General features: G+C 41.8%; 1 protein-coding gene across 2 annotated transcripts; it reads left to right on the top strand.

Annotated features, from left to right (window-relative positions):
* The first annotated feature begins 1,450 nt into the window (after positions 1–1,450).
* slain1a (SLAIN motif family, member 1a) lies at positions 1,451–20,423 on the top strand. 2 transcript variants are annotated; one of them, XM_049594187.1, is made up of 9 exons: positions 1,451–2,053; positions 5,608–5,744; positions 10,568–10,684; positions 12,832–12,942; positions 13,506–13,655; positions 14,333–14,668; positions 16,775–16,963; positions 17,132–17,465; positions 19,600–20,423. In XM_049594187.1, the coding sequence occupies exons 1-9, from the start codon at positions 1,602–1,604 to the stop codon at positions 19,673–19,675; spliced, it is 1,902 nt and encodes a 633-aa protein (XP_049450144.1). In that variant the 5' UTR covers positions 1,451–1,601; the 3' UTR covers positions 19,676–20,423. The 2 variants fall into 2 exon arrangements, with proteins under 2 accessions (XP_049450144.1, XP_049450145.1); XM_049594188.1 differs by lacking the exon at positions 10,568–10,684.
* The last annotated feature ends 1 nt before the right edge of the window (position 20,424 follows it).

The raw sequence follows: 20,424 nt of genomic DNA on the forward strand, positions 1-20,424 counted from the left end.
TGAAGCCAAAATTTTCCCGTATACTGCCCTCTTGCACTGATGATGTCATTTGGAGCCAGAGTCTGCCCAGTGATCTCTGGAGTATTGAGTTCCCACTAAGACACGCATCTGACCAATCACGGGCAGCACCATTGATCACAAGCACACCGATTGACACACACACAGCTGTCAATCATGAAGTCAATACCCTCTATTAATAGCATCAAATAACTAATTAAACCAAACTTATTATAAAAACGACCTAAAATGACACACAGCAACTTGGGGAAATTTTTTTTCATGTGTACTATGCTTTTAGCTTGCATCTGCTAACATGAAGGGGGTGGGGTTTATGACCTGTGCTGCAGCCCGCCACCAGGGGGCGATCAAGATGTTTTAGCTTCATTTTGTAGAGCTGTCAGGGTTACTATCTTTATATACAGTCCATGGTTTGGAAGGACTGTTTTCTTTAAGAATCTGCTGAATCACACCATTTATTATATAAATATAAAAAATACTAATATAAATAAATAATTAAGCTTTTCGATGTTAAAGCAATTGGTTGTACTAAACTAATTGGGTTGTCGGATTATGAAAGACTACTGAATAAGGCCAGAGTTGGAACTACTTAAAAAGATGAATGCAAATTGTTGACTTAATTTTCTTAAGTTGAACCAGTGGATTATTTTTTTTAAGTGTAAGGATGTGTCTGATTAGTCGACATATTGATTAGGCTAAACATTGCTATCCTCGCTAGTCAGCACCAGAAATACTAGTTGGTTTAACTATTAAAATTCTTATCATTTTATAAAAGATTTATTTCCCTAAAGAATATTGTTTTGATAGGTATTTTTTAGGCTGGGTATAGTTTTTAGACTCAATTTAACATTTAATTTCTTTTGGCTCCTTAAATAAATGAAAAATGATTTAATATTCCTCCATAAAGACATCTTTGACAGAGCATTTGGATGTTCATTTGGGGAAAAAAACTAGAAAATACAACTGAATGTGAATCATTTCTAATTTTCATTTTATTTTATTATATATTTTGTTTTTAATATTTATTTTAATTCAACTATATAAAACATTTTAGAGACCTCATGTGTGTCTGGGGAAGGGATATGTTGGTAGGACTTTGACTCAGTATTTATAAAAATTATCCCTGGCTTTCTTAATAAAGGGGGGTGCTGTGTATATTTATATCTTTATGTACAGTCTATGGTTTGTACTTTGTATTGCAAAAAAACCCAAACAGATTACATCCACTGTGATTCAACCTGTAATAAGAGACATTTAAAAATAAATAAAACGTGTAAAAGTCATGGAGACACAGATGCTCTTTCTATGCACTGTGTATGTGCCCATAATAAACACTTCCTCAGCGGTGGTGTGATGGGAGTTGAACTCCAAGCTGTTGACCAATCAGATGGAGGCTGTGCAATCATCCCAGCAGCAGCAGCAGCATCAGTGTGTGTGTGTGTCTGTGTGTGTGCGTGCGTGTGTGTGTGTGTGTGTAGTAGCTTTAAACGGGGGAATCTGGACACCCTCTCTGAATTGAATAGGACCCTCTACAGGCAGGCAGGCCGTGCTTTCTCTGCCCCTCTCAATGTGCTTTCTACCAAATGGAAGCAGAGGTGTTGAACCCCCAGATGATGGCAGACGTCAATGGCAACAATAAAATCACCAACGCGGAGCTGGAGGTGTTGAAGCTGCAGGAATTGGTCCGAAAATTGGAGAAGCAAAACGAACAATTGCGGACCAGAGCGAACGCTGTAAACAATTGCTCCATCGGCCCTCATCTCCAGACCTCGTTGTCGTGTCTGCACGTTGGCACGCCGTGTCCGACGGACCATTTCCCCGCTAAATATGGCATTTCGAGTCCGACACAGACGCATCCGTGCGCCCCCGGACCCCGAGGTTCACCGGAGGAGCCGTTCGCCTATTTCCAGCCGAGCTCGGTGTCTCCTGACGCCGCTGGGGAGGACGGCGTCGCCGCTGGAGGCACAACTGTTTTGGATGAGGTTGAAATTTTGGACCTAAACATCGTGCTCCCTGTCGTGGAGCCTGATAGCTGGTAACCCCTCTGTTTATATTACCCACTCTACTGCTGTGATAAATCAGTGCTCGTGTCTCTGTGACCATCCAGGCCACAGGACTGTGAACTAGCCACAGTTTTGTGACATTATGTGTAATGCAACCCTGCCATGTATCCTATTATTGATTATAATATTGATTCCCCTCCTGGTGGAGTAGACCTGCAGACACCAGCATTCACAGAGACTTTACAGCAAGAAGAAGAACAAAAACAGATCTGACACAAGCTGAATGCTGTGTGCATGCAGCAGCATAGGTATCTGCTCAGGGTTAGACAGCACTGGGATGAAATTAGAAACAATGACCCCCTTCAGCCTGTGATCAAACAGCTCGGCTTTGTGTGTAGTGTTCAGCCCCAGGCTGAGGCTCTATATCTGCTGACTTGGTAGCTCACACACTGGCATGCTGACTACTGAAGCGCTACCAGCTTTATGTATCTGATGTGATGATGTGGAAAATGTAGCACACAGCTGAATGTAGCACCGGTGCGTATCCTCACTCCATTTAACATAACTAAACTGACCCTGAAGTCAGTGTCACATCATGGCCTAGTTGCTGAATAAAGAGTCAGCTCTGCTTGGCTCATATTCTTTTATGTGGGCACAGAGGTGACACATCAGTTTCTCTACAACCCAGTGTGTCATGGTCACACACTCCTATGTATGTGGTGTATTGATTTATTATGTCATTATCAGCAAAATTTAGAATCAGTTACCTTGTTTTATCATCTTTATTTAGTGGTCAGATATGTTCCTGATAAAAGCCAGATCCAGTTTCCAGGAGATAAACTCCCTTTCTTTCGTATTTTGTCTTGCTAAGGTACACATTTCTGATGATTTTCGGTCTTGATTAGTGCAGGGTGAATTGGAGATAATAAAATACCACAACATTTTAAACTAAATACCTCAATGTCGATGTTGCGCCAGTTTTGTTGGGTTGGTTATTGGTGCTTTCACAAAATATTTAGATTTTTGATCATTGGTAAACACCGTGGCTGGGCTCAGCCTTTGAGATAGGGTAAGGACCTTGGACATTCAGAGGGAGCTCGGAGTAGAGCCGCTGCTCCTTCGTGTTGAAAGGACTCAGTTGAGGTGGTTCGGGTATCTGATCAGGATGCCTCCTTGGTGCGTCCCACTGGTAGGAGGCCCCGGGGCAGACCCAGAACATGCTGGAGGGATTACATATCTCATCTTGCCTGGGAACACCGTGGGGTTTCCCAGGAGGAACTGGAGAGCGTTGTTGGGGAGAGGGACGTCTGGAATGCTTTGCTCGACCCAACTTCAAATAAGCAGTTGATAATGGATGGATGGGATCATTAGTAATGTGGATATAATATTAATAACGGGTCGGCAACCTTTGACCAAAAATACTAATCATAAAAAATCTCTGTGGAGCCGCAAAACATATTTGAGCCTTTTAATGAAGGTAAAACAGTCTATTAAATCTAGCTGATAGGCTACTAATAGTCTAAATGAGTGTATATTCATGTTTTACTACAAGGTGGCTCCTATTTGGTTCTTTAACTTTATCTGAATTGGCAGTGAAAGCAAACTAATCTGTCCATGTGCTGCTAAATTCTCTATTTTATTCCAAGACATTTACTTTTATGGATTTGGCATCCGTAACCTCAGCAGCTTGGAAGAATCAAGACTAGCCACTGCTATCGAGATTCGGCAAAATTTCAAGGAAGAGGTGCCAGGCAGTAGATGTATTCCGCACATTAGTTGATGAAATGTTGAAACATTTTTAATTTGGTATCGAGGCTTCACATTTTTTACAATTGGAGAATGTACGAATTTCTTTATGTCGACAACATTGATGTATAGAAATTAAAACGTTAAAAAAAAAAACAAAACATTATTCATTTTAATAAAATTTTCTTCGTCAAAGCTACAGGGAGCCACTGGAGAGGGCCTAAAGAGCCACATGTGGCACCAGAGCCGCAGGTTGCCTACCCCTGAGCTAGAACATTCTTATTACTTTAACATAGCCTTTAAACCATGAAAAGAAAATGCTTATGATATTACAATATCCACAATCTAGATAAATGAGGAGTTATAGATAACTCCTCATTTCAACTTCAGGAATCAACTGTTCCTCATCCATGGCAGAGCTCTCAAAGAGAGCAACATAAATTAATCTCAAATCTCAAAATTAAGCTCAAAACGGCAGCGCTACGTCACTTGCGTCCTGTTAGGATATTCCAATAGAGTGTCCAAGGAATGAATCCAGAAATGAGTTAGCATTTTAGCACTCCTGGTTCCCTTGTCTCAAAGTCAATGGGTTTCTTTAAACAGGATTTTGGTAAAATGCTTGAAATAAAGTCTGTGGTTTAACACAAGCTAAAGAGACTTTCACGTTTTGTTCTACAACATAAATTATTTCAGGAAATACCCCACTTGTGAATTTTGAAGCTTTTATGTGTCTTAAAAAAGGCGGATGCTAAGACTACAGAACCATATCATGCCAGCCATGACTTTACAGCCTCATTATGGTAGGGATGTTAAATCATGTGACCATGGTGTAGTTTGTTTGTAGCCTAATGGGGGCGACTGTGGCTCGGAGGTAAAGCGGGTCTTCCACTAATCAGAAGGTCAGCGGTTTGATCCCCAGCTCCTCCAGTCCTTGGGCAAGATACTGAACCCCAAATTAGTCCCGATGGCTGTACCATCAGTGAGTGTGACGAATGGGTACTGAGCAGCAGGTGGCACCATGTACAGTAGCCTTGGCCACCAGCATGTGACTGTGTGTGTGAGTGTTATATGTAGCGTAAAAGCACTTCGAGTGGTCGGAAGACGAGAGAAGCGCTATACAAGTGCAGTCCATTAATGTTAGCTTTTTACTTCCTGCATTTGGGCTTCAGAAATTGTAAAAGTTGGGTTTATTTTTGACGATTATCTTGCTGAATAAAACATGTAAGTATCCTAAACGTTTGTTTGCAATGGATCTTATTTTCAGCAATAATCCAAAGGCTGAAAGCAGAGGTTAAATCAGTTGGATAAAAATTGACAGAAGTGATTAACCCATTATCCAAACAGTTGCTGATTAATCCTGTGTTGACTGTCTTATCTGTTAACTGACTGATTGTCTCAGTGCTACAAGTCTCCACCACACACAGTGAGAAGAGATACTGTCTTCCTGTGCCTGACTACAGTAGTCACGTACACACATCCCATACATCACTGCTCCGAATGAAGCTGTCACCCCTTGAATTTTTATTATACACTTGGTTTCACAGCTTATGTTGTTGCCAGTAAAATGGCAGTTGCTCTTTGTGGCAACTTTTAGGGTGTATTGGCATTTAGGTTTTATGAAAATCACTACTTGTACACCGCCATGGGTGTACCTTTGTAAAATCATGCTTTGCTTTCATATGAGAAATGTTGCCACTGTAAAACTTGTCCCTCCAGATCTTGAGATTTACAGTGAAGCAGCCTCCTGTTCATTTAACTTCATCTCTTGCAGCACGGTATCAATACATGTTGTGCTGTAAAGGTGTCAGGACTGAATTGTGGGTTGTGCTGTGTGTTGCAGGCTGTACGTGAGCCCCAAAGCCAAGCTGCAGGGCGAGAGCATCCTCAGTCCTCTTCAGTGGTGCAGGCAGGTACTGGACCATCCGGGGCCCGAGGTGGAGCTGGCGAGAATGACCCTCTGCCACAGACTGGACCAAGGTAACATGTGTTTACCGCTCAGATTATCCTTTCATCTGCAGCCACATCTGGACATCTGTCTCTCTGCCTGCTGACATGTGATCATAAGCCCTGACACACTTCACCCACAAAATGTCTCCACGTGCAGCAGGATTTCAGCCTCAGCCTCTGAGCCGTGGGAGCACTTCTCTGCACACGGCCCCGTCGTTTCTAACCATTTGACCGTTTATCTCGCTCTCTGTAAATTTATGGGGTTTTAAGTGCGTCAGCCAACTTCCCACAGTTGGATTGTTTTCTGTGGTAGTTGGAAGGACTCCCGTTTACACATATCAGTGTCTCCAGAGAACAATTAAGATCAGTTTAAGGGATTTGCTGCTTCTCTGCCGATATAGAAAACAACAATTCCATTTGGAGGAACTCATGCTGTGCTGTTGGATGGCTTTACGCTGTGTTAAGTGGGAAACATTGTAGAGCAGCGTAGAAAGGATTAAAAAGCTGTAGTCAAAGTATCACTGTTAAAATGTGCCACCAACAAGTAGTTCTACATGTTTGCTCCATCTGTGACTTTTCATAGGAATGTTGTAACAATTCAAAACAGAAAAATTAAAAGGAATACCTTTTCACATTCTTGCCAAGAGTTAGATGAGAAGATACCACTCTCATGTTTTTATGCTCTGAATGTAGCTGAAGCCAGCAGCAGATTATGTTAGCTTAGCATAAAGATGGGAAACAGGGGGAATCAGCTGGCCTGAGAGGCAACCAGTAACAAATCCAGGAAGTCACTGCTGCCAGAGAATAAATATTCCATATAAGCCCCCCTAAAGCCACAAATTGATCATCTTTACGCTTTGGTGTTTGTAGCTTTAGAGGTGCTAGTAGGTGGGTTTTGTTAGGTTTGCCCAATGAAGGTCTAGTTACCGAAATGTTGCAGCATCAAAATCATTATTTTTGCAAGTTAGACATCATGCAGGAGGTTCTCTACAAGTTGTGCTCTGCTTGTCCTTCTCCTGCGCACCTGTTTAGAAATAGATGTGCGAAGCAAACCTTTGGTCTGAGGCACATTTTGTTACTATCTGATAGAGCCAGGCTAGCTGTTTCCCCTTGTTTCCAGTTTTTATGCTTAGTTAAGACAACCGGCTGCGAGCTTCAGCTTCATATTTAACGCACAGGCATTAACCTTCTTATCAGCCTTTACACGCAAGTAATTCATATCATACTCATACTGCAAGCGGTGCGAGTTTGAGACAGTTGCAACGGGTCCGTCCGTCATTGTTGGTATTGGTTGGGGTACCTTAAATTTGGTACTGGTACCCCTGTTACTGTTTTTTCAGTGCTTAAGTTTTTCTGTTATAACAAAAAATAATTTTTGAAGAATAAAACGCTCCTCTGCTCTTTTCTAAACTCGTATTTGCTGATCTCCCAATGCTATTAAGCTGTTACTAAAACAATACAGAAAATGAAATACACCAGACGCAGAAACTGGGAAGCAGACGTGTTCCGGCTTTGGGGCGTTTCTGCCTCCTTGGTGGCTTCATGAAACTCTATTGCTGGCCTTAGAGCTCTGTAGCTGTGCTTTCAGGCTTCGGGGTGCTATCTAAACCCAGTGTTCTCACCCATTGTTGCAATCAACAAATCCTCCAGAAAGCCACAACTATTTCAGCTTCTTCTGGACATGTTCTTGCAGACGAATTTTCTCTGTTGCTGTCAGGGTGTTGTTACGCTTTACCTGCTTGTAAAACTGTCATTAAAATCTTTTATTCCCTCTGCTATTTGTCTTTAAATTCTCAGTAGATTTTTGTTTATATTGTTTTTTTACGATAATATGCCTATTATTTTTTATTGTTTATAGATTCCTTTATTCCACTGAACTCCTCAGCATTTTTTTTCAAACAAATTGCCCCTGGTGGGATTGATAAAGTTGTCTGAGTCTTTAGGATATAAAGTGAATCAGTACTTGGCATTAAAAACGTAATTCGACCGGTACCCTTAAAAGTAGTAGTTCAGCACTCAAACCAAGACATGACGTCCGTTGTTCCATACAATCTGATTTGCTGATGCCTTTGTTTGCGGTGCGAAAGCTTGGGAAATTTGACCTTATTCCAAAAAAACACTTTTTCGTCATGTAATATTCATGTTCTGTGTGAAAGTACTCAGGGTCAAAACAACAGTACTAAAAAGATCTGAAAAAAAAAACCCTGATGTGTAAAGGCCTTAACTCTTGGCAAGAAAGCAAATAACGGTATTTCTTACAATGCTAACTGTTCCTTTAAATTTAAATGTAGCACAATTGTTCACCCAAGAATCCATTTAAGTCCATAAACTTTACCACGAAACCAACATTTGTCATCTAAAAATAAAAATTTCCTGCTTATATCCAACCTTGATGAATACCTCTCTTTAGGAAATGTGTCCTACACAGAACATTTACATGCACACTAGTGTCCTGGCTTTGAGTCTTGTCCTGGTTTTGATCATGTTTATAATATACTGCCACATTTACATGGTTATTCAGCTCCTTGAATACATTATTGTAACATATCCAGGTGACTGATGGTCCATCTGTGGTGTTGCAGTTTTTGACTCATCCACTTCACACAGTAAACTGGTAAATCTCTGCACCGTCTGAGTCACCTCAGCAGTTAAGGATGAATCCACTTTCGCTTATAACGGGGGTTTCCTTCTCCATCTTATCATCAGCTGTGGAAAGCAAAGCTATACTCCTACTTTCATTTTTCATTTTAGCACGTAGACTATTGTTACATAATTTACCACCATATTTTGTTGTTTTCTGACTAAAAATAACAAGCTGAGGACGCACCTGCGCTCACGGCAGACCTGGATACAGCCTCTACATGCTTCTCAGCATATTGTTCGTTTGAGTCTATGTGATATTTATATGCAGTAACGCTTCATCAGGATACTTTACAAGAGCCTTTCACAACCAGGATACTAGTGTGCTACTTAGTGACATTTGGCTGCTTGACACAGTTTTTTCGATTTGGTGCTTTTACAGTTCCTACCCTCGTGCACGGGGATATGGTTGCCATAGAAACCGTGCTTACATTAACTGGGTTTTTGAGGCAGATTTGCTCAGCGCTCGCTGCTCAAACAGCCTGTACAAGAGACTCTTGTACTGCTGCACACATGACTATAGACCATGTGTATGTGCCTATGTGTGTGCTTTGATTTTCATATTTAAAACGAGGCGTTTCTGAGATCGATCATCCTCACACTGTGGATTTGTTGTGTCCAAACTGTGATTCAATGATGCAGATTTGTTAGTGTTTGTTTGGATGTTCATTAGAGAGTGTGTGTACGATTCAAGGTCCTCTCCTCTCTCTAAAAAGCTGTATTCAGAGAAGGTTGGCTCTCCTCCTCTGGGTCATGAATACATCCTTGTCTCTGAGCTCCAGTTGCTTTTGTTTGTGCAACTTGCTGTGAATGCGAGTTTTATCCAGAAGCGGTTGAGCCTAATTGTGTCAGGAATGCCAAATGCGCCACTCTGTCAGGTGTGTGCGCCCCTGACTACCAATCAGAGGGGGTCAACTCAGTATTTACAAACATTATCTAATGTCAGTCATGTCACTTCAGGCCACATTTACTCACTGCTAACCAGCATTAAAGCAATGCTTCACCCAGAAAATGATTATTTGTATATCAATTACTCACCCAGTCAGTACGTTTACATGCTCAGTTAAGTGAAGCTACAGTTATAGCTCAATTAGGTCATTTAACTGGACTACTGTCAAGCACAGGAGGGGAATTGATTTACAGACCAATGTCCAACTACGATAGGTGTCGATATGCCCCCTTTCAGCTTGTTAGTATTGGACTTTTTTACGGTTGACCTATTACATCAGACCAAACAATGGACAAACAAGTTAGTTGTGGTTAGAAACTGGTACCATGATGGACAACTTTACAGTTCTTGAACATCTCGTCTGTTACAATGTTGATTTTGCAGTGTTGTTACCAGCTTCTTCTTCTGTTTAATGCTTTCGACTCCCGGGGCAGAAACTGTGGAGCATGTGCCGAGCGTCTAGGCCAGTTTAGGTCTTTTGAGAAATTCAGTTTTGTGCGATTTCAGTCAGACAAACATGTTTACACTTGATATACAAATGATCATTTTGTGGACTAGGTATTCTTTTACTTGGTGAAAAAGCAGAGTACCACTTTCCAATGAGGCATAGGCTACTTTGTAAAGAGTTTATAAGTTGTAACTTATTGCTTTAATTGTCAATTATAGATAGTTGATAAGTTATTATTAAGACATTATTTGAGCTGACAGACAAAGCCAAAATCAGTCCTGCTTTGCATATCAGCGTTTCACTCACCCTACTGATCTATAAACTAAATTAACTATGTTTAAATCAATTATTAAAGCCATTAGTTACAACCTATAAACTGCTAATAAAATATATGTTATGACAAGGTTGTCATGAGATTAATACAGCAGAAAACAAGTCAAATTTAGGCTGTATAAATGTGACCTCCTCACCCCAAAGTGGACCATAGTAGATCTAATTCTGATTTTGGGAATGGGTTGTAGCCTACATGCACAATCCCTGCTTATCCCAAGATCCCTCCAAAAAAATCTGCAGTTTAGCCCAATAAGCTGCAGTGGTAAGCTAAACCTCATCTTACTGTATCAGCCTCTTCTGGCCGAGCCGTGACCCAATCATTTAAAACATCAATACTGATCTGTAAAGAGCAGATTAACATTTAGCCAGAGTGTGTTAGAGTATAATCATTGTGCTTTATGTGTGTGAGTGTGTTTGTATGTGTGTGTTTCATGTGATAAAGCAATCAGACTAACATGTCCTTCGCTGCAATCTTGTGTCCAGCTAAGCGGTGGCGAGGAGTCTCCTCCGTCCGTCCCTACAGCTGCATAGAGGGGCTCTCCACCCTCAGCTGCCCCGTCCTGCCTTACACTAAACCTGCTGCACTAACCGAGTCCCCAGGTAACACAAACATGTACTACTGTACACATGCATATAACTAACTGCTAACCACTGAAGAGTCACTCTAACTTATGACAGGCTTCTGAGGATTGTGTATAGATGTCACAAGTTTCAGTATTTATCTAGTGCTGTTAGAGGCTAATGGTTACTAATCTGTTTTGTGGCTTAATCAGGATGACTGGCCTTAAGTTCATTCATTGTTGTCTGTAGATCCCATACCTTGAGATGGGTGTCTATGTCTTTAATACATATCTGCTGATTTTGGCATTTGTTTTAGTACTGCAACATTTAATTGAGTCAGTGAACTTATAAGTGGAGTTTTAAAATGATTTTGAAATTTAATATAGCCTCACAGGACTCCCTTAAAATTGTGTATGGGCAATTTAGAGTCACCAGTTAACCTGTATGTCTTTGGACTACGGGAGGAAGCTGGAGTACCTGTAGAAAACCCACGCTGACATGGGGGAGAACATGCAGGCTCTGCACAGAAGGGCTCCCCCACCCTGTGTTCGAACCGGGAACCAGTCACTAGCATCTATAAAAAAAATGTATGCTTATTATATAACTGTAAATAGTAGTAGTAGTAGTAGTAGTAGTAGTAGGATGTTTTATTCAGTCATCATCATCATCACATACAACATAGGAACATACACAGATTTTCACAACAACAATAATAATAATCATAAATATAAACATTCTAGGTAACACACAAAAAAATGCTAATTAATATATGATGGTAATGACTGAAATCAGCTATTCCATAAGTGAAATATTGTATAAAAATATAGCAACTATCAAAATTGTTAAATGAAAGTAATATTTTTTAATTTTCTTTGGTATTTTTTGTTACATACAGATATGCAGTGATGATTGCTGGGAAATATGTATGTTCATGTTGACCAATGTCAAGTTTTTGACATATGCACAATAGCGTGCACTAGGGCCCATATTAACTACCTTATGCCACTGAACTAACCTAATACTGAATGTGTGTTATTCAGTCTAGATCAATGGTTGCCAACTGGTGGGTCCTGGGTCCATTCATTAAAAAACACACTTTATTTTGAAGTGCAGTGAGTTTCTGGCACAGAGCTTTTACTTTGAAGTGCTGTTTCCTGCTGGAGAGTGAGTGACTAACGGAAAGCTACATATAGAGACGGCAAACTAGCTCAACGACATGGCCACACACAAGTATGACGCTGAATACACTGAATTGTTTGGCCCTTGAACAAATGACTACAGAGGAATCTGGACCCTGTGTGGCTGGACCAGTTGGGAACCACTGGTCTAATTTGCCTAATTTTTCAAGCTTCAGAAATAAAACTCGCCCATACTTTGCCACTCAGTCCAGCTTCTCATTGTCATCACACCAAAAATGTTCAGGACTTTTGTTTTGCATACCAAGTTTTTAGGGAGCTCCAAAGCCTCACACTGCTGCTAGTATTGTTGGTGACTCATAGTCTTGTAAATTTTTGTTTAGCCAGGGTAGTTTCAGTAAGTGCTGTCTTTTTTTTGGAAAGTCCCTCTCCACATTCACACAGTCACACCTCCAAACTGCTCAGCACAGCCACAGTCTGATCTGTTGGCCTCTTTTTCCCCACCCAGTTTTATCCTGCCAGTGTGGGGACTCAAGCCTGCTTTTCTAACCCTCAGACTGCTGCTGCCCTCATTCTAAAATCTAACCAAACAAAACAACAGAAATGCTCACAGGATGTTCAAATGAAGGCTAATTATCTCACATTTTGCCCTGAGATTTAAAGTCTATTAAACTTTAGACATAATGATCTTCATTGCTCAAATCAAACCAACTCTTTCCTTAAACTTGCTCCATTTCAAATCCAGAGTAATAAGAACGCCGAGCCAAAACCTTCTGTTGCTTCCAAAATATTTTTGTAGTTCTCGGTATAAACATAACCCAGATTCTTAAACAACCTGGTACTTGCAGTTTAAAATCAGATTACAGCAGATTCCAGGGTAGAGATTATCAGGCCATACCCTCGGACAGATGGAGACAAGCAAGCTCCACCAGAAGCCTGTCCATCCATATTTTATACCAACACAAATGTCAGTGAGTTTCGGTTGAGCTTTGATTTTCATGTTAAGGGCATCACATGATTGAATTTTCTGTGTGTTTCTCTCCTTTCAAGCTCCTTTGCCATCACCTGCTCAGTCTTTTCTCCAGCCGACTCTCCCACTCAGGGCCAGCTGCAGCCTCGGTGACAGAGCGCCCACCTTCCTATCAAACTCCGCTCTCCACAGTAAGACCTCACTGTCAATATGTGCTCTGTACTCTGTCATTCATTTCTGCGGTTGTATCTGGTGTGAGTCAGCATCCATCTGTAGTGGTTATCTATACTTAAATGTCACATTTGTATGGAAATATGTGTCGAGCGCCTGTATCACATATTGTTAAAATCAGAGCAGTTGGACTGTTCTGAAATCTCAAGTTTAGGTCATGTACAGCAAAGGGGTTAAGTACAATTCTAAGATGTAATATGTGTAAAGATCCTTGCCAGGTTTTAGTCTTAAGTCTCAAGCCCCAGTACCACTTTCGGTATGGTACCTTTGGGACCAAAACCCTTCAGTCATGGTACCTAGACCGTTACAACACACAACTCAGCCCTGAGCAGAGTGACCGTCCTCTATTGACAATCAACAGACTGCAGTGTTCACAGCTCCACCTTTAAGTACTAGATCTGTGTGTTAGGTACCCCAACAGAGGGGGGACCAAAAATGGGGACGGTATGGAACAGTACCATTGGTAACATCCACAACTTTTCACAGTGGAAAACAGATGTGGCTCTGCTGTGTGTGTTTTCAGATGTAGGTCGCCGGCATGCGGCTGTCAGCCCCCAGTCTTCCCTGGACAGCGAGGTGGGTGCGTCAGAGCTGGAGGACGACTCCATCTCTATGAGCTACAAACTGCAGGACATGACAGATGTGGAGGTCATGGCACGGATTCAGGAGGAGAGTGAGTCAGTCACATCTACATCTAAATGTCTTTTAGACAATACAGGGGGAAACTACAGCCACAGAAAACAAAATACACACTTTGTGAAAAAGGACCTGAGGTTTGAAGCATGAATGTTGCTTTGAAAACCTTGGGAGCGAGAGGCAAATGGTTTCAAAAATTACGATTTCTTACAAAATAGGCTCCCCAGGTTGCTGCTCTTTGTTTGTTGCTGTATAGAGCACAGGTAATGGTTGTTGACAATGTTCACATCACTGAACTTCAGTGTTTGTATGAGCCAAAACTAAAATCTTACAATTACAAAAAAGAATGACTTTAGCCAGCTCGCACTGATTAATGACCTCCTTGAACCATGCAGTCAAGCTCACAGTAGCGTGCCACAACTGAGGTAAATGATTTTACTCCGACACTGGAAATTTCTCTGCGGCAGTGAAATAGCTTGAACAATCGTTTGGTGCAGGGCTGGCACAAGATAAACGTTTGACCTTTGAGCAGTTAAACCTGAGTTGACAGTAATATCTTGATGTGTGTTGTTTAATTATGCATGAGATTTCAGGAGAAACATATCCGTCTGGTCTGCCGATACATTCCCTGAATAATGGATGAGTGAATGTATCATATAGTCCACGAGTTTGAGATTTTCCACAGATAAAAGCATTGATCTGTCCCTGCTGTAGGTCTCCGACAGGACTACGCCTCTACCTCACAAACCGCCACAGCCAGCCGTCGCAGCTCCAGCTTCTCCTTACACTCCCTCAGGCGCAGCGAGATGGATCTGGAAGAGGAGGACGAGGAAGACGAGGGTTACGACCAGCTCCCTCCTCCCCAGCCTCGACTGTTCCGCACGGGGTCTATGCAGCGGGGCAGCCTGCCCCACTCTCACACTTTCTCCAGTATCAGAGACTGCAGACGCAGCTCGATCACACCTCAGTTTTCACTCAGTGGACTCTCCCAGTACTCTGGACCCTCCAGCCTGAGCACAGACACACAAACAGCGTACAGGAATAGCACAGGTGAGTGTTTAATGAATCCATAGCCCACATGCAGTTGTAAGATCACTAAATGTCCACCTAAATAACATTGTAGCTACAAGTGTTGAGATATAAAGTGTCCCACTTCAGACTGACAGCATCTTGACAGAATCACCACGTTCAAGACGTCCTTAATTTCTGACCAGACAGTTTCAGTGTGTGCCAAGAAGGATTTAGAGCGCTCTTGGTTACGGGATCTAAAAAGCATCCTCAGTTTGGGGTCAGTGTGTCAGTTTGCTCTGTTCTACCAATTGCATGACAGGTTGTCATTTCGTGGTGCATATTTGAATTTTTATCCCTATTAAAATGTTCACATGCCACACATTTTTTGAGTTTAAGTCAGAAGGAGTGATTTTAAAAACATTTGCTGCCTCATCGCTAGTTAGATGCCGGGGTCCTGTAGCATGAGGCAAGGTAGATTTAAGACTTTTTAAAAACTTTTTAATGACACTTGGAATTAAATTTAAAATCATTTTTACAATAACCAAAGTTCAGGGAAAAAAACCACAAACCAACATCAGTTACTTATGGTCAGGACATCCAGCCATTCATTTTCAACCGCTTATACAAAGCCAGGTCGAGGGGGCATCAGGCTGAGCAAAGTATTCCAGACGTCCCTCTCCCCAGCAATGCTTTCCAGCTCCTCCTGGGAGATCCCAAAGCGCACCCAGGCCACACGAGATATGTAATCTCTTCAGTGTGTTCTGGGTCTGCTCCGGGGCTCCTACCAGTTGGATGTGCCTGACACGCCTCTAACGGGAGGCACCCAGGAGGCATCCTCATCAGAGGCCAGAACCACCTCAACTGAGCCCTTTTGACATGAAGGAGCGGCGGCTCTACTCCGAGCTCCCTCCGGATGTCTGAACTCCTTACCCTATCTCTAAGGCTGAGCCCAGCCACCCCACGGAGGAAACTCATTTTGGCTGCTTGGCTCAGCAACCTCATTCTTTTGGTTGCTACCCAGAGCTCATGACCATAGGTGAGGGTTGGGATGTAGATGGACCAGTAAATCGAAAGCTTTGCCTTCTGGCTCAGCTCCCTCTTCACCACAATGGTCAGGCGTATGACTGCATCCCTGCAGATGCCACACCAAACCGCCGATCCATCTCACGCTCCATTCCACCCTCACTTGTGAACAAGACCCCGAGATACTTAAACTCCCTTGCTTGGGGCAGCAACTGGGAGTAATCTGTTTTCTGACAGTCAGAGTCCCGTCGTATTGTCTTTTGTTGCAAGTCCAACAGAGCTGATAGATGTCAGGGTCCGCCCAAGATGCCAGTGCATGGCTCTGGTGTAATATCACAGTTATATACTTCTGAGAAGCACTTAAAGATATCTGACCAGAACTTATTTAGCTTGAGGCTAGACCAGAAGAGGTAGCCCAAGGTGCTCTCTGCTGATTTACATTTTGGAGAAATTGGACTGAGGCATAAAAGGAGTGTGATTTAGCACAGGAGTAGAGCAGCCTGTGAAGCACTTTAAACTGAATAAAGTTGGTGTCTGGAGTTTATGGAGGGGGGTAAGTTTCCCGGGTTTCATCACCAACTCTGATGCCAAGGTCTGTCCTACATGTTTCCTTCAAATACTGTGCACAGACCGAATTATAAGCTGCGAAGAGATCAACAAACTGAGAGAGATCCGGGGCTGACATGATGCTTTGATCTACGTTTGATTATACAGTGATCTCTTTTTCCCTTTAAAAATTACAAGCTGTGGTATAACAGGTTATTTGCTGGATTATTTATGTGCCCGAAGTAGTGACTTTCATATTCCCTCAAATGTCAACTATGTCTTTAAAATCCCGGTACAGTCTGTACTGTGAGGTATTTTCTAGTAAAATGGAATATTTGAGCGGTGTAAAGTGACAAGAGGGATTTTAATCAAATCCTTAGAGCAACAAAACATATTTGAATAAAGGTAATAGCCTATTAAGTCTAAATAAGCCCGTAACCAGTTAACACCAGGACACAGGGTTAAAACTGTGAAAATGTATTTTTTAATGTTGGAACTGTGAGTGAAAAACTTCCAAAGCTCCACTGGAGTTGATGCCTACAATACCTGATGTGGTTTGTTGATGTGGTTGCACAGACAAGCTACGGAGAAGCATGCCCAACCTGATCCGAGCTCCCAGCATGCCCAGTGTTCCCAGCATTCCGTGTTTGGCATCCCCCGTCAACCCACCCTCCCACGGCCCATCCTCTTTGCCAATGATATCCTCCCTCCGGAGCAGCCAGAGCTTTGACTCTTCCAGTGGGCTTGCACGACTCCAGTCCTCCAGTAAGACTCTCTTCCTCAGGTCTATGAATAAATCAGCCGGCTCATTTTTATTCATGAGTAAATGTGGATCTCTGTTTTCTGATCGCATGGCAGTTTCAAATTCAGTAATTGCAGTTCTGTCACTGATGTTAGACTTTCTTTCATCTAACAACCCTCTCGCTGTTTCAGTTCCCTCCCCAGGCCAGCTCAGCCAGCGAGTCCAGAGCGTAGGGAACTTCCCCACCACTCCCCGACACCCGCTAAAAGCCACAGCTTACGTGAGCCCCACGGTGCAGCAGGGCCCCACCTCCACCTCGCTGTCCAGCTCCGTCAGTCTACACTCCATCCCCAGCAGTGCTGCGCTGCCTCAGCCCCTCAAACCCAGCAGCAGTTTGGTACCACAGCCCCTAAAAGCCAGCGCCAACCAAGCAGCTGTCACCCGCAGCTCTCTTCCTCGCCCGGCGTCCTTTGTGGGAACAGGTGGAATTCCACGTGCAAGCAAAATCACCCAACCCACACGCAGGTGAGGGCAGATATACTGACTAGTGTGTGTAAAGGTCTAGTGTGTAGAATTTAGTGGTCAGGTTGCAGATTACAACCAGTTAAGACTTCTCCTGTGTGCCAAGCGTGAAGCAGAACTACGGTGGCTGACATGAAAATGCAAATGGCCATATCTTGAGCTAGCGTTTGGTGTGTCCATTCTGGGCCACCTTAAAAACAACATGGTGGAGTCCATGGAAGAACACCCACTCTGTATGTAGATAAAAATGGCTCATTATAAGTTAACAAAAACATGACGATTCTTATTTCAGGTGATTATAAATCCCACTAAATCCTACAAACTGGACCATTAATATGACTCAGTCTGCAAAACCTGGAAGCATGATGCATTTTGAAACTGGGTTAGGAGCTGTGTCCCAAATTCCATACTGCATACTAATTTTAAACAAGTTTTAGTTTGCAGTGTGTTCATATAAGAAAAGTGACAAGTGTACTTAAAACAGCATGAGTACGAAAGAACCCTTCATTTCTGTGTGTACTGTTCTCCCACAGTGCTATGCACAAAAGAAAGGGAGGACCCAATCAAAGCTGGGATAGTTCAGATCTTCTGAGGTGGGGTTGTTCGAGGCACTTATCCATAGTCAGTGTATTACAAGCTGTAGATGTCAGTAAGCATGACCCCAGTTTGAAAAGCTGGCAGGAGTAGAAGGTAAGCATTGCACTCTTGTGGACGGGGGCAGCAGCAAAATGTATTTTAGCCACAAGAAAAAAGTCCTACCTAAAAAAAAAAACAATATCATGTTAAGTGTGCATTATATTTAGAATATTTTTACTGCTTTACTTTACTGTCAGACAGCCCAATTTGCGAGGGAAGCTGATAACAGCATTAGTTCTCATGCTCTCGTCAAAGCCACCAGACTCCATTGACAAAAACAGTGATTTAAGCTCGCTGAACACAGAAGCTGCTGGTCTACCGCTGCCTCAATAAGGTGGTTGGTTTGTGTTACTATGTAACTTTGGTGAATCCAAAAAAAAAAAAAAGCCATTTTAACACCAAAGTCAAGCAATAACAAACAAACAAACAAACAAACTGATCGAGGCAAGGTTACAACAGCAGCTCCTGTGTTCAATGATGTTAAATTACTGCTTTGAAGACAGCAATATAATGACCTCAGTATCTCACATGGAAACCACTGTCTGGCGGCAAAGTATAGCAGTGAAAATATTCTCAATACAATGCACACCTAAACTAATATTGATATTTTTGGGTCGGACCTGTTGTTGGAGACTACACTACATATTGCTGCTGCCCCTGTCCACAGCAGAACATTGCTTGGCTTCTCTGTTGGTACTCCTGCGTGCTTCTCCAAAGTGGGGCCGTGCTCGATATTTACTGTATATAATACTGCTGCCTGGCTAGTACATTACCTGCTTAAACATATTTTCATATTTTTGCCTCTGTACAGACTATTTTTCTTAGCTCTTAATTCCTTTTTTGAATATTGTATTGTTATTGTTGTCTTATTTTCATGCACTTTGTCAAGCACTTTGTAACCTTGTTTAGATAAGTGCTACAAAAATAATTCATCATAATTATTATATAATTTGTAATAAAGTAATAAGTTAAACATGTGACAGTATACAATGTAGAGTAATATATAGTACATTCTGTATTATCAGTTGATTAATAAACTCATCATTTTGATAAAAAAAAACCCAAATAACAACTATTTTGATCATTGATTTATCGTTTAAGTCGTTCTTTGAGCAACAATGTTAAACATTTGATTGTTTCAGATTTTCATCTGTGAGAATTTGCTGCTTTCCTTGGTATTACATTATCGTAAATTAAATATTTTGGGCTTTTGAGCTGTCGGCTGAACAAAATAAGACATTTAATAATGTCATCTTGTGCTGTGGGATATTGAGATGGAGATTTTTCATTGATTTCTGATGTTTTATAGACCAAATGAAAAAATGTAGTATGAAACTGGGACACATTTTTAAATATTTACACTGATCGTCCTGAGGGAGGTGCTGCAGTTTAAGGTCAGACTTTGAAAGGGAAACTAAACCAGTCTGTCTATGATACTTTAGGGGGGTAGTGCATCTTTTAAATATAGGTGTTTAATCAACTTGTTTCTGTCTGTGTGCAGTTTGCTGACTCCTCCAAAGAGCCTGGCTGCCCTGAGCGCCCTGAGGGATGGCAGCTGGAAAGACGGCTGCTACTGAACCCAAATAAACTGAAGTTCAAGAGGTGCACAGGGTAACGCTGCATGGGACCCAACTGATTTAAAGTGTTGCCGTCAGGAGGGCCCAGTTTAGACAGAGTGACTGTTAACATTTCTAAAGGGCACTACCCTTCACTGAAGGGCAGAGCAGAGACTGAGAACGGCGCTGGTCCAGCAGGCTGGATCTTTACATTACTACCTGCTAAAAACACAGACTGACTCGTTACGAAACAACCTGGCAATATTCTGATAATCAGTTGTTAAATGTGAACTGGATCTTCTTTGATATGTGTTTTTTGATTTGTCATTGTGGATAGTTAAGGCTTTCATTCGACGGAATGAAAATTTCTCTCCAGTTGAAAGCTTAGAAAAGAATAGCCCATGCTTTTGTACATGCTTTTAATGATTTCTTATGACTAATTTTGCAATTATTGATTTTTGTCGGAGTGTGGTGTCAGATATGAAGTTGAACCTGGAAGTTTTGTTACATCCTGTGCCTGTTTAAAAAGTAGTGTAAGTCATGTTATATTTATTGGCTAAACCTCACAGCACTTTGATCAGAATAATGATTAATACATTAAGGTAATTTGCTTTGTTTCTTCGGTAAGGTAAGTGCACACACATTATCTTTTCTTTCCATTATTGTTTACATAAGAGCAGAGATTTTTAATGTTCTTTGATAAACAAAATCGCTGCAATGATATTGCACAAAGAGCCCTGATGCTTTTTATGGATGACAAGAATTTAAAG

The sequence above is a fragment of the Epinephelus fuscoguttatus genome, linkage group LG13 (genome assembly GCF_011397635.1).
Source record: "Epinephelus fuscoguttatus linkage group LG13, E.fuscoguttatus.final_Chr_v1".
NCBI classification, from domain to species: Eukaryota; Metazoa; Chordata; class Actinopteri; order Perciformes; family Serranidae; genus Epinephelus; species Epinephelus fuscoguttatus.

Coding starts and splice junctions, on each gene's coding strand:
- slain1a (XM_049594187.1), top strand. CDS start 1,602: ATGGAAGCAGAGGTGTTGAACCCCCAGATGATGGCAGACGTCAATGGC. Junction 2,054..5,607: donor GTCGTGGAGCCTGATAGCTG/GTAACCCCTCTG, acceptor TGTGTGTTGCAG/GCTGTACGTGAGCCCCAAAG. Junction 5,745..10,567: donor CTGCCACAGACTGGACCAAG/GTAACATGTGTT, acceptor TCTTGTGTCCAG/CTAAGCGGTGGCGAGGAGTC.